At 45.8% G+C, this 14,212-nt stretch overlaps 1 protein-coding gene across 3 annotated transcripts in view; it reads right to left on the bottom strand.

Annotated features, from left to right (window-relative positions):
- The window catches only part of DOCK4 (dedicator of cytokinesis 4), a 1,768,257-nt gene that overhangs the window by 253,342 nt on the left and 1,500,703 nt on the right, over window positions 1-14,212 (bottom strand). For all 3 annotated transcript variants that reach the window (XM_085653188.1, XM_085653189.1, XM_085653190.1), the window contains 3 exons: window positions 13,335-13,421; window positions 11,312-11,416; window positions 990-1,131 (listed from right to left, as the gene is read on the bottom strand). In XM_085653188.1, the coding sequence (XP_085509314.1) occupies window positions 990-1,131; window positions 11,312-11,416; window positions 13,335-13,421 (334 nt within the window). The remainder of the gene's footprint in view (window positions 1-989; window positions 1,132-11,311; window positions 11,417-13,334; window positions 13,422-14,212) is intronic.

The following is a 14,212-nucleotide window of genomic DNA, read 5'->3' as shown; positions in this document are numbered from 1 at the left end:
GTCTGTGAGCACATTGGTGGTTTGCTATCACTGCATAAGCAGATATAAACCATGTTCTGCTGTATAATGAAGCTGGACAAACATCTCTGCCAATGTGTGAGAGAAAAAATGAGCATGTGCATGTAAAAGAGTACTGGGCAGTCACTTGTTCACAAAAGGTAGAGGTGGAAGGGATGCAAAATTAAACCATGCCCCACTCTACGTGAAAATAGGTATAAAAAGGATTGCTATAGCTGAAACTCAATTTGCTGTGTGTAAAAATAAATAGTGATACATTTGTCGTTCATGTAACATCCTAGAATGAGTCAATTGAATGCCTCGTGTCACTCCCTCCCACTTAGACAGCTCGTACAGATCAAGCCTCTTTGATCACCTTTTATCAATTTCTTCTGAAACCGATTTCCATTTCACAGTCTTTAGCACTGCACTACTCCTGGAATAGCATGACTTCTAAACCCTTCATCACTTCTTGCAGTCTATTTGTCACATTTAACAAGGCATCACCTTTGTCAACCAATCATTTCTATTGTTTCTAAGTTCTGAAGGGCAAGGGCCTTATCATCTATGCCTGCTATGCTATGATTAGATGTGTTTGTTGTTTTTCTATTGTAATATGAGATTCGTTTTCCTGTGTGTTAAGGGCATACAGTCATGCTTTCATTGTCCACGCCTAAGCCTGGCAGCGTGGTTCAGCATCGGGTACAACTTGCATGCTCATATGGCTTATAGTATACACTCAAGTGTAGTTTAAGCACCAGCATGGACACCACCAGTTTCTGGCATCTTTGATGAATGACTTCTTATTTCATTAATTGTGTGATTTCAATTTCATAATAGGGAATATTATGGACTTGCAATATGACACATTCATGCTGAGCCTTAACCTACACAGGACAAAATATGAACCAGAGCAGATGGACATTGAGGCAAACAACCAAAGCATATAAGACTTAAAAAGTCAAGAAGGGCTCTCTGGCAGGTCTGGATACACTGTGCTTCTGCCTGAAAGATGGTCTCGTCGGGCTGGTTGGCGTGCTGCATGGCAATGGCATGTGGGAACTCAGTCAGCATTCGTTGCTGGAAGGCCTCCAGGCGTTCATAGTCGTGTCCCCGGCACACAAATTCCTTGTTCTGAACAGAAAGCAGATTAAAGGGTGTTATTCAAACTCAAATGCATTACCGCCCAAAGACGGGGGAAAATCAGCGTTAACACTGTCTTTGAACAAGAAAAACAGGCATGCGGTGCAAACAAATAGAGTAAACGTCGGAAGTTAGTACATTTATTCCATTCAAGTGTTCAGCGTGACAGCACGTGTTGTAATCCCGCATCACATGAATGCAGTGGGAGCATATGTCCATTCCAGAACTAACAATAGGAAACCACAATACCTGCCGGTTGAGTACTGTATGCGGAGAAATGGCCTGCACCTCTCCTCAGCTCGTTACTCTAACTCAACAAAAATACAAACACTGAAAGTAAACACACTGCATGCGTCAGAAATCAATGACCACGAAGCACATTTGATCACGGGGCACACTCCGCGCCCCGAAGCGCCATGTTCCCGTGCCGCTGGACCCGCCGCGCTAAGCCCGTGAAAGCAGGCCACCTCGTACCTCTCACCCCCAGGGAGGGACATCACAGGGGTTATTGACTCTGCTCCCGTTAATCCGCGCGGCTGCTCTCTGTGCTTTCCCTGTCCGCCCCGCACACTTGAATATTTGCACCCACTCGTATTGAACAGAGTCAGTTCCGCGGACAGAACGCCAGGCGCCCGCCTTCCCAATGGAAAACTGCCAGCCGTGGTTGCTCAGCAACCCGACCATCGCCGGGGGTTCATCTCTACCCAGGGCCCGCTCTGCTGCCTTCGCTGGAAGATTCCAGCTCGGTGATGGAGTCTGAGCCCGTGTACGTGAACCGGGTTAAACATGCGTGCTGACATCTGTCATTAGAAGACGGACTACAACACGGGAAAGCAGTTGTTCATGACTGATATAGCTACCTCGGGAGATTTTGGGATCACGCACTTCAAACTCATACTTGGTTTACTATTCGAGTTTAGGTATTTGATATAATGCAGACCCGACCCAGGGGGTGGTGGCGAGCATTACAGAGAGTATTCTAATTTGCGGCAGGAGTGTCTCAAACACATGTACTGGGCGTGTCTGTGGTGAAGTAGGCCCAGCTGAGCTCGGATCACATAAATTGGAGGGGGTATGCAGGAGGTGTAGCGGTCTAGTTGTTACCGCGTCACGCAGACGTGACGCCGGCACGGCGCGTTGGCGCCGGATGCGCGCGCAGAGCTAGCGCGGAGGCGGGGAGAGCGAGCGCGCTGCAGCAAGGGCACAGAGGGTTGGCCGGCGCTCCTCGGAGTAACTGCTTGTGTGATATCCCAATAAACACAGCGGAAAGAATCACACGTGTCTCGAGTGCTTTATGTGACAACATTACAGTGGCGACGAGGTCGGGACGAAAACCGGACCGACGGGAAGCACAGCAGAGGGCAACACCCCACGTGGCCCCGTGAGTCGAAGGAAGACACGTTACCAGGCCACCAGGCCCGAACAGAACACCGCACAGGCCGCCTGGAGCGGGGAGGGAGCCACGGGACACGCCCTAGCCGACCGCGCAGGTCGAACCAAAGCACAGAGCAACCGAGGAGCGTGGCAGAGCCACGGAACAGCACCCGAACGACATACAGGCTGCAGGGACGACACCGTCCACAACAGCCACAAGCATACGAGCCGCCTTCGCACGTAATCAGGCACAGAGAGCGCTGCACTGGCTACCAAAGAGGAAGAAGAGGGGTCCAGTGACAAGAGCCCCCAGAGGATTAAGCACACAAGAAACAACGATAACACCCCAGGTAGCCCCCCGAGCAAAGCTAGTGACGGAACGAGCACCAAGGAAGCAAAGATGAGCCCCCCTGCAGGGTATGCGATAGCACCGGTGCAATTCCTAACGAAACCTGGTGAACCAATGATGAAATGGGAAGATTGGAAGGAATATATAGACAATTTTATAGGGGTCTTGGAGGACGAGAACGAAGAAAAATTCACCCCTCAGAGGAAAAAACGCATCCTACTACTAAACCTAGGGCCAGAAGGACTGAGGATATACAAGAGCCTGGTACCCACGAAGAGAGAAGACACAGACGATGATGTATATGCGCACGCGGTGGAAGACCTAGATGAGCGATACCGCCCCACCGTATGTGTCTCAGTAGATAGATACAATTTTCAGCAAAGGAAACAAAAAGTGGGGGAGTCCATCGAAGAGTACGTAGCAGCATTACGGAAGCTAGCAGCCCCGTGCAGGTATGCACTGTGGGAAGACGAATTCATAAAGGACCAGGTGATCATGCACACCACCAGTGCAAATGTGCAAGACAAGCTGTGGGCGAGCGGGGACACCACACTCAAAGAAGTAATGGTCATAGTGAAGAGGGCCGAACTTTCAAAGAGGTGTGCCGAGGCTACCAGGAAAGAAACGGTCACCCCAACCATGGTGAACAGGATACAAGAGGGAGACCACCGCAGGGACCAGAAACCCAAACCACCCATAGCCAAAGGGACCAGCAGATGGCAAGGGAAGCAAGCGGACAGCGAGAATAAGAAAACATGCTACAGGTGCGGAAGTTGGTCCCACGAAGCCCACGACAGACGGTGCCCGGCCTTCAGAGCAAAATGCATGCACTGCGGCATAATGGGACACTATGAGAAGGTGTGTCGGAAGAAACAGCAGAAAGGAGTGGTGAAATATATGGACCAAAGCACAGAAGATCAGGACGAAGCCACGGAGGAAGAGGTGGTTACTGTCTTGTGTATATACGATCAGGTACTGAGCGTGGACGCCAAGAGATCCACCAAACCGGTCCTAGAGATGTCCATGGGCGGCATAACAATTTCGGTCGTGGCAGACACTGGATCCCCATTCACCATCATACAGAGAGCAGTGTGGGTAGATCAATTCCAAAATGAGTTGGGCCCTGGCCTGGAGAAACTGGACATGCGACCGGTAACATATAATGGGGATCGCATTCCCATGCTAGGCTTCCGACGTTTAATGTTTGAGTTCAGAGGTCGATCAGCATGGTGCAAACTGTATGTGGCCGAGAAAGGACCCTCCGTCCTGGGATGGTTAGACCAGGGCGACCTGGGCATAAAACTCGATCCTGGGGGGAAGGAACAGATCCTGCTCACAGACCAGGAGGAATGGCCGGACATGGATCGATGGAAAAAGAACTACCCAAAAGTGTTCGGGGGCGCAGTAGGAAAAATGGAGAAATTCCAACACAAAATAGTACTTAAGGAAGGAGCCACACCAGTAGCACATAAAGTGAGGAATGTGCCCATTGCAGTGAGGGAAGCTGTCCAGACAGAACTTCAAGATCTGGAGAAGAAGGGCATCATAGAACCCATAACCTGTGCTGAATGGCTGGCGCCCTTGGTGGTCGTGATGAAACCCAACGGAAAGGTCAGACTCTGTGTGGACTTGAGGGAACTCAACAAGAACATAGTGGTGGAGAAATTTCCCCTTCCCAAGATAGAGGAAATGCTGGCGAGAACCAGAGGAGTCCAGTGGTACTCCACAATCGACCTCACGTCAGCCTACCACCAGGTGGCGCTACACCCGGACAGCAAAAGTCTCACATCGTTCATTACCCCGTTTGGGTGCTACAGGTTTTGTCGCATGCCGTTCGGACTGGCCTCAGCGGCGGCCGTCTTCCAAAAGATGATGCACCAACTGTTCAGAGACTGCAAAGACGTACAGTACTTCCAGGACGACATACTAGTGATGGGCAGAGATAGAAGGGACCATGACCGGACACTAGATAAGGTACTACGGACGCTGGAAGCCAAAGGCCTCACGGCGGAATGGTCGAAATGCCGTTTGGGACTACAGTCAGTGACCTATTTAGGCCACGAAATAGGGCAACAGGGGATCACACCCAAGAGGGAGAACGTGAAAGCCATTGTTGAAGCACCGCCACCCAAGAACAAGGAGGAGGTTAGATCATTCCTGGGGATGGCGGAGTACTACAGCAAGTTTGTGGTACAATTCGCATCCAAAACCTACAACTTGAGGAGGCTGACCAGAGAAAGCACGGTGTTCCAATGGACACCGGAGGCCCAAGCGGAATTTGAAGTCATCAAGAAGGGGATCCTGGAAGCAATACCACTCAAGGGGTATGACCCACAAGGCGTCACCATACTCATCACGGACGCCAGCGACAAGGGGTTAGGTGCTGTACTTATGCAAGACCGAGGAAGTGGGGACATGGAAACAATAAGTTTCGCCTCCAGAGCACTGACGGAGACAGAAGGCAAGTACAGCGTCATTGAGAAAGAGATGTTGGCGGTAGTGTGGGCCATGACGAGGTTCCGCCAGTTCCTATGGGGTACCCGATTCCTGCTCAAAACGGACCACAAGCCGTTGGTGAAGGTTTTAACATCTTGCGGACACGCCAGCGCCACGCCCAGGATATCGAAGATGTCCCTAAAATTGTTGGAATTCAGGTACGACGTGGAGTACATCCCTGGCAACAAGAACCGAGTGGCGGACTACCTGAGCCGAGCGGCGGCCATGGAGCCGGGAGAAGAGGACCCAGCGGATAGAGGAGAGATGGTGGCTCTCATAGAAGACCAAGAGAAGATCATCAGCATACAAGAGTGGACGGAAGCGTATGAAGAAGATGCTGACCTAAGGGAGGCAAAAGTGCACATCACCCAAGGGTGGCCTGATAAGAAAAAGGTGAAACCCAACCTCAAACCCTTCTATGAGGTGAGAGAAGAACTGACGGTGGGAGACGAGGGCACATTCATTTACCGGGGAGAGAGAGTAATCCCCCCGACGAACCTCATCAACAGGTTGCTGGACTTATTGCATGTCGGCCATCTGGGGATTGGGAAACTCAAGGCCAGATCGAAACAGAACTACTGGTGGCCAGGCATGGACAAGAGAGCAGAGAGACACGTCAGAGAGTGTCCCCAATGCCAAGGGGCCGACAAAACGTTGAGGCCCTTACGCCCAGCACTGGGGAAATTCGACACTCCCTCAAACCCCTGGGAAGAGTTGTCGATAGACATTTTAGGGCCGGTGCTGGATGACCAGAGCGTACAGAAATATGTGTGTGTTCTCATCGACCGTTATTCCAAATGGCCAGAGATAAAAGTGAGTGAATCCATGGACACGGAGAACATCCTGGAGTTCTTATCGGAGACATTCACCCGCGAGGGAATTCCCAAGTCCATCTTAAGTGATAATGGGCCCCAGTTCAAATCAGAGAAATGGAACCAGTTCATGGAGAGAAATGGCATCTTGGTAAAGCACACGGCCATTTACCATCCAGCAGGGAACGGTCTAGTGGAACGATTTAACAGGGTGGTGATGGGAGCCATACAAGCGGCCATCACCTGCAACAAAGACTGGAAGAAGGCGGTGGAGAATATGGTATGGGCCTACCGAATAACGCCCACGAGTACGGGGTTCAGCCCATTTCAAATATTGAGAGGGCGGGAACCCTTCACGCACGACAACAGAATCTGGAAGGAGAAGGTAGTGACCAGTGAATGGTCTCCGGCGGTCGTAAGAGCAAATCTGGAGAGAGCACAAGCCATCTACACCAATAATTACAACAAGAGGAGGAGTGTGAAGGACACTCGGTTAGAGAGAGGAGAATGGGTGAGAGTAAAATTGGCTACCCTACAAAGGAAAGGAGACAGCAAGTACAGCAAGCCCATGCAGGTCAAGGAAGTGTACGATAGAGCGGCCCTGCTCAGCGATGGGAATGTGTGGTCGCAGGACCGCATGGCCCGGTGCAACAAGATATTGAGATGGGAGCAGTGGGAACCGGAAGGTGAAAGCACGAAAGACGTGGACGAAAGGAACAAGGCGAGTGGAAGTGAAGAAAGGGAAGAAGCGGAAGCTGGAGAGGAGCAAGTAGGAGATCAAAGGGGTGAGACACCAGAGGCAGATATGGACAGACCGAGAGGTAACATGAACAGTGGAGGAGAGATGAATGTAGGAGCAGAACGTGAAGAAACACAGAGCCAAGTGACTCGAGAGTGCAGTGGTAAGGTGACCAGGAGCGGCAGACAAGTTGTAAGGCCCTCCAGGTTCCACGACTTTGAACTGGACTGCGAATTGTAAGTGATTGAACTTTGGGTTGGAAAAAAGGGGAGATATGTAGCGGTCTAGTTGTTACCGCGTCACGCAGACGTGACGCCGGCACGGCGCGTTGGCGCCGGATGCGCGCGCAGAGCTAGCGCGGAGGCGGGGAGAGCGAGCGCGCTGCAGCAAGGGCACAGAGGGTTGGCCGGCGCTCCTCGGAGTAACTGCTTGTGTGATATCCCAATAAACACAGCGGAAAGAATCACACGTGTCTCGAGTGCTTTATGTGACAACTTTACAGGAGGGGCAGGGAGTTAGAAAAATACAATGGTTGCAATCAAATGTGACACTTTACACTTATTTATGTATTTTGCATTACTAGGCACAGATTAACTATTTCAAGCACAGGCGTAAAAAGATTTGCGGTGGTTAAAAAGAGTTGCAGTGATTCATAGGATTATTTTTGTCTTCTGCCGAAACTAGAATTAGAATCCAAGTCCTTGGGGTAAAATATCAGCGCCCAGCCTCTTGCTTGCATCATGAACTGAGGAGGCAGGATTTAGCAATGGGCAGATCAACGGCCTCGTGGTTAGACAGGCGCTAGTTAAGTGTTTGCTAAAAGGGAACCAACATTTCCAACGATCTACTTTTTTACCAGTCACCAAACTCAGCACCTATCTTCCCATGTCGTGAAAACTTGGAGTCTTGCTGACCTCTCCACCACACGAGGTAAGACCCTCCCTCCCCACCCCCAAAAAATATATAAACATAGATGATCTTTTGTTTAGTTCTGTCTGGGCAATGTGCGCAGCTTTAGTCATGGGAAGCTCGGTGCCATGGGGCACCAAGATAATGACAAGGATCATTAACTAGCTTTTAACCATTCTATTTTCACTAGTGAGAGGTGGGGGTGGCATCCGTGCCCTGGTGTGATGTGTCCCACTATGTGGGAAAGCAGCATGAGCTGTGTGGGGGACTGACAGGACTTGACTGGAAAGATCACAATCACACTCTTAGGCTGCGCTCCTTAGTGTCAGGAAAAATCCAATGCCTGTAAAAGAGAATGTGGTAATTTCAGTTGTGTTAATTATTGCACCCCTAAAACTTTCCCTGTCAAACGTCACCAGCAAAAATCAGTAATTTTGTTTGGTGGAAACGGCCTCATTTCCATCTTCAAAAATATCCGAATAGGAGGTATTTACTACTCCCAGGAACAACCCACTTTGGGGTAATGGCTTGCTAAACACTATAACCAAACTTGACATACTTATAATGGGGGCATATATAGGGCGACATCTTCTACATAATCATTTAGGGATCTTGGGGTTCATCCTCACAGAGGTGGGAGGGACTCTATTCATATTTTTGTAGTCAGCACCTAAAGCAAACAAGGGCAAACAAGGAGCCTGGTGGTGTGCAAAAAATGGAAACTCCAGAAACATCATAATGTATACCACAGCACGGCATCTGCATGTGTACAACACCCAACACAGTCGTAAATCTGGCCGTCTGAGAGGTGAAAAGCGAATATGATATCTATTGTTTCCGCATTCAGAGCATCTTGTTGGAACAGTACTCTTGCTATTTTTGAACTCCACTGTGACTTATTCAAATGCTATCTGTTTATGATGACACTTTAGCTGCAATCCATGCCAAACCTTTACTCTACGGGTTACAGCTCTTTGGGTCCTCTGTTGGATCAAACTGCAGGAAACAAGGAAATTAATACAACTGAATTAACCCACTCTGATCAATTGGGCTGTTTGAACCTCATTAGCCACTAATCATCTCATATCAAAGCAAGAGCGCCAGCTGACGGCTGATGCCAACTGTGGGCAGAGAGATGGTGAGCAATGTTATGGAAAAGAGCCAAAGCTGACACAGCTTTGCCATATGGGCTGAGCACTCCATCCTCAGTTGCGAACATTAACAAGCGAGAGAATTTTCTGTTCTGTCAATACAAATAACACCACATGCAGCTGACTGATCTCTCAGAGTCACGTGGAGTGATTGCTGATTGCTTGTCCACCGGCATACGCGTGTACACTAATGCATGCTTTATGATCGGCTGATCAATGCTGCTGTAGTGCTTTTTCTCTGCTACCATCAGGAAACAGAGCAGGACAAAAGAAACAGCTAAAAGAATGGGTGAGCAAAGTCAATAGTTGGACCATTACTCAATAGGGAAGCTAGATGAGTGAAAGACTGCCCACAGGATTATCACCACTTAAGAGGCTATCTTAAAAAAAGCTCCGAAGAGCTCAAGAGTCAGAAGTGTTTTAAGATTCACACTATTCTGGTGATTGACCTACAAATCGTCAATTTAGTACCGAAAACGTAGTGTAGCATTTCCTGCAGGGTGTAAGGTAGCAATGCATGCACAATTAAAGTGGCAAGTGCGGTCTGTAATAACAGGGAACAGCTGATACACTGTGAGCCTGTCTGGTTATTATAGTGCCTTGTATTTACACTTCATTAGGTATTGTTAATGCCTGTGATTTGCTTCTCTCCTAAAGTGCCTTTATTATCAGCCATGCAAAACTTGTCTGATTTTGAGTAACTATATGAGACTATAATGTTAGTTCGGGGTTAGTGTGTGCACCAGTACTGTGGACACTTTGTCAGAAAGCAATAAAAGTCACTTCCATGTTCTAAGCAGAGTATCCCTGGTCACAGTTTCCCGGCAACAAAGGGTGTGGTTCTATTTGTATGCTTTCATTTGGACACAATTTGCAGAGAAAAAAGGCAGTTGCTGATAAACCAAACAGCCGCCAACTTGAGCAATTGCAGTGGATAATCTTTGAGTCAGTCTGTGACCTAAGTCGAAAGCTGGTAACTCTGTCCCTAGTAGGTTAGAGGAGACACTAGAACCAAATCTGATCAGTTCGGCCATTTGTGTTCAGGATGGGTATTAATTAGTATGGCAGTGCCTGAATTCCCCATGACTTTGTCATTGCATATTAGGGAAAAATTAACAAGAGGATGTAGCCTTATGACTAGAGCAGTCGACTTCGGAGCTGGGGAACTGGGTTTGAGTCTCGAGAACGACACTCAACATCCTGCGATTCTGGGCAAATCACTTAATCTCCCCGTGCCTAACAAAAATGAATGTGTCTATTTGTAACGAAATTGGTGCTCATGTAAAGCGCTCTGACACCCAATTTCTCGGGTCTAGTGTGCGTTACATAAAAAAAAAAAAAAAGAGGTGGAAAAATGCAGCCCCACAAGGCCCTAAGAATGATGACATTCATATCTTGCCCTCTGGTGTGTTCGATTAGATTCACAAAACAGTATCATGGGTTTTCAGGCAAACCGAGATTAAGGATTGTTGCATCTGACCTTTCGCTATAGTGGCACTGTTTGCTGTCCTGGATGTTGATTGAGTTAAGGCATGCTGTCATTTGACTAAAGTACAGACCAGTATTTACTGAGAAGAATTTACCAGCCATAATACTTTCTTATTAAATCTCAGCAGTTGCCTCCCAGTTTCCTGATGAAACTGAGGCTAGGAGATAACGCATTAGAAAATTAGATCGCTGATTCATTTGAAGACTTGTATATATTTTGGTGACGGATTGTACCATGAACGAATAAAAAGCATATATGAAATTAGTGATTATTCATCTAATTGCCTTATACTCCTGCTGATAATGTATGTATTTTTTGCCAATAATCACTTTCTTTGGCCGTATAGATCACTAAGCTATCCATGGTTAATTTTCTATTTAAACTTCAGCACGTGCTGTATTTATGCATAAAGACTTTGTGAAGAGGAGCGCGATGTACATTTGAATTCCCACCAGTATGATTCATCAGAAAGGTAGGCATCCCTAGGGAATCTATCATCTTCTAATGTTGAACGGCACAAATTAAAACTAAAGGGTATTGTGATATCTGTAGTTTCGGAAAAATTGAGGTGGATGTATTTGATTCTCAATCAATGCAAGAATCCAAAGCACATTTGTTCGTAGTTCCACCTCATTTCGCCGTCAGCTTCGCACGTTTTTTAAAATCTCATTGGAGCTTTTACCCTAGATGGATTGAGAAGGTATTCTTGACAGCAGGGCTAACTGGGCATCTCCTGAGGTCGTGTGCACTGTTTTTCTTGGTATTTCAAGTGCAAGGACTGTATCCTCAATGACACATTAACAAAGCATAAGGAAAGATTGACATAAAAATGATTCTGAAGACTTTACTCACTCTCAAGAAAAATGGAAACTTCTTCCCATAAAATCCAACCCTGAAAAATTCTGGCTCCAAACGCTGCTGATCCATAATTTTATCATAAAGAGACGCCTCCATCATCTGAAAAGAAATAAGAACGAGTGAACACATTTTCTCAGCAAGTTTCTATAGATACTGCAGAGACAGAATAGATTCACCACCCAGTTTTCCATCCTAAACATAACATAAGGTCTGATGAATGCCGATTCCTAAGTCATCAAGACCCAATGACTTACACATCCAGCATTTTTTATTTTATTTATAGCGCCTAATTCACATATTCACAGTTTGGAAGAACAGATTCATGTGTTCATCTTTTGCACCAGTTCAAACTAATAAAGACTCTTTATTCAAGTGATTTGGAAGATATAAGAATATTGTATGTTAAAAAGAATGATACTTTCCGATTGCCTAAGGTTTCATATTTGATCTGTTATGAATGGAGGAAACACTTCTCTAGGTGTCTAACAGTGAAAAATACTACTTTCTAGTAACATTCTACGATGGTGGTGTCATCGATGCTAAATCAGTCAGTCCAGAACGCAAAGCTTTCACATGCTTATCATTGACAGGGCAGTTACTTATGATTCTATGTTGCCTGAGTTTCAGTTTTGAAAAATATAGTGCTGCACTCTAGAACGGATGGCAGTATATTTCTGGTGTTTTCAATAACTCCCCAGAAGCCAGTTTGTCCTGAATTATTTTTTATTTTACACGGGGGAGTCATAATACACAAATATTGCAGATGGCTAAAATCCATCAAAAGTGCCTGCAATAGCTTCAGGACAACAAATTCAATCTGGTCTTATATGGAAATAAATAAATGCCTTGTTGGAGACCTCAATCATTTTTATGTAGAATCCACTAGGCCCATATTCCTACGGAAGCCTTTGTCTTATTACAAAAGTTATGTAGCGACTGCACATTAATTACAGTCCCTAATGTTGTCTGCCGAGTCCTCTCGTAACCCTATATATTACCAATCCTCAATCACCTCAGTTTCAGCGGCCACACTCCACTTTTATTCACTTTGTTTCAGATGCTCATTTCATCACCTGTATTAGAGAGCAATCTCACAACGTTAATCTTCTAGATTTGGCTTTTGTGTTTTAGCCTTTGATTACTATGCTTTAAAAAAATATTTGTACATAATGGACTCCTTTGGCTCACCCTACCCTGTCACTGGAAAGGTACGCTTATCTTTTTCCTCCCGTCATTCCAAGCATGTGTTTAGAACTATGTTTTACCTGGCGTGGATATTACTAACAGAACAGCAGGAGTGAAAGGTGTTTATGGAAATAATATGGATTGATCCCTTTAAACTGCTGCTAACATAAAACACAGAGACACTGTAATCCAATGGTTTCATGTCTAAAATATAAACTGTCAAAGTACAATATTGCAAGAGCCCGCCTTAATTTTACATGTACTTAGTACCCAAAGAACAGTCATCCTCTTGCTCCTGTCATCGTTGCATGGTCCTCTCTTAAATAATCTTTCCATTTGTTCTAATCTACTCAGCATCTCTCTTGAGTAGAACAACGATTTCAACCACTGCAGTCAACTTGCCTTCGATTCATTATACTACATTTCAGCAAACCCCACATTTCCTCACTTTCACTGCCTTGACCTTCCCAATAACGTCCCAATGCTGCATTCATTGCCCATATCACTATAATTCGAATTACCTGCACTATTTCACACTTATTTTCTCATAAAACTCGCTCAATACCTTATGTGTATAGGGAACACTACATCACAACCACGTTAGAAAAATGAGCCTATAAAATTAACTGTTCTCGGAGTTACATTTTTTGTACACTGGCCATGTTTTCATGATACCTCCTCGGTTGCTTGCTGTTCTCACTAGTCACGATAAGGTTCTGTTGCTTCTAACAATGATTTCACCATTTTGTCGAGCTTTCAAAGTCAATTTATCAATGGGCAATATAACAATAATAATATCAAGACTCAAATATAATGCACCCGGCTACATTACCCTCATCTTGCTGAGATTTCTGTAGTCATAGTAGCTTTCATACTGCTCTGCAAGTTTCCTGCAGAGAATAATTCCATTTTCCCAACACTGAGAAAAATATAAAACGAAAAATCAGCACAAGGTGAAATATTCATCGTCATGTTACTTCACAATAATCATACATGTAGCTGTAATTAATCTTTGTGGATCTACAATACCATGTCTTGTTGTCATGATCTGTACATACTGCTTGTGGTCGCAGTTTTCCAGAGGGGACTAGAATACAAATTCCCCGTACAAAAGAATGAGATTGAAGGTCTAGCTTGAACTCAGGCTTTCATTGAGTGTCCAGCATTTTTTAATTAACACACAGACACTTATTCACAGAGCATGATATCACACAATCTTCATTAAGGGACCTTTCTGAAAAACACCAGCTTCCCAAAGCGCAACAACTGTATTGTAGGCTGAAAAGGAACGTCCAATAGTTTTCAAGTTGTTAGTAAAATAGGAGTAAGCCACCTTGCCTAAATTAGAATGTACCTCATTTTCACAGCAAAATAAAAAACAATCATCAAGAACAATAAAACTTCAGTGTGAAAGATGATTATCCTAGAAGAAAACTTTTCAGTTTGTAAGAGACCCTGTTTAATTAATAAGACAGGAGTGACTTGTCAATTCGTAAACGCACATCTGAAGGTGGTAAAAGAACAGCATTTCCTTTACCTGTGGGGCTAAATACAAAGTGACACAGCAGGACAGAGAGGACAAGGAGGCCTACATCCTTGCAGATGTTTAATCTACAAACCGAGATGAAGTCAAAGAGTGTCTACTTATTAACTCCATCGCTTGCCACTTCCTCTCACCGGGACTAAGAGGGGGCTAAATGCCAATGGCAA

The sequence above is a fragment of the Triturus cristatus genome, chromosome 4_1, assembly GCF_964204655.1.
Source record: "Triturus cristatus chromosome 4_1, aTriCri1.1, whole genome shotgun sequence".
NCBI classification, from domain to species: domain Eukaryota; kingdom Metazoa; phylum Chordata; class Amphibia; order Caudata; family Salamandridae; genus Triturus; species Triturus cristatus.
The sequence above is the reverse complement of the archived record's forward strand: the minus strand, read 5'-3'. Positions and strand labels throughout refer to the sequence as shown.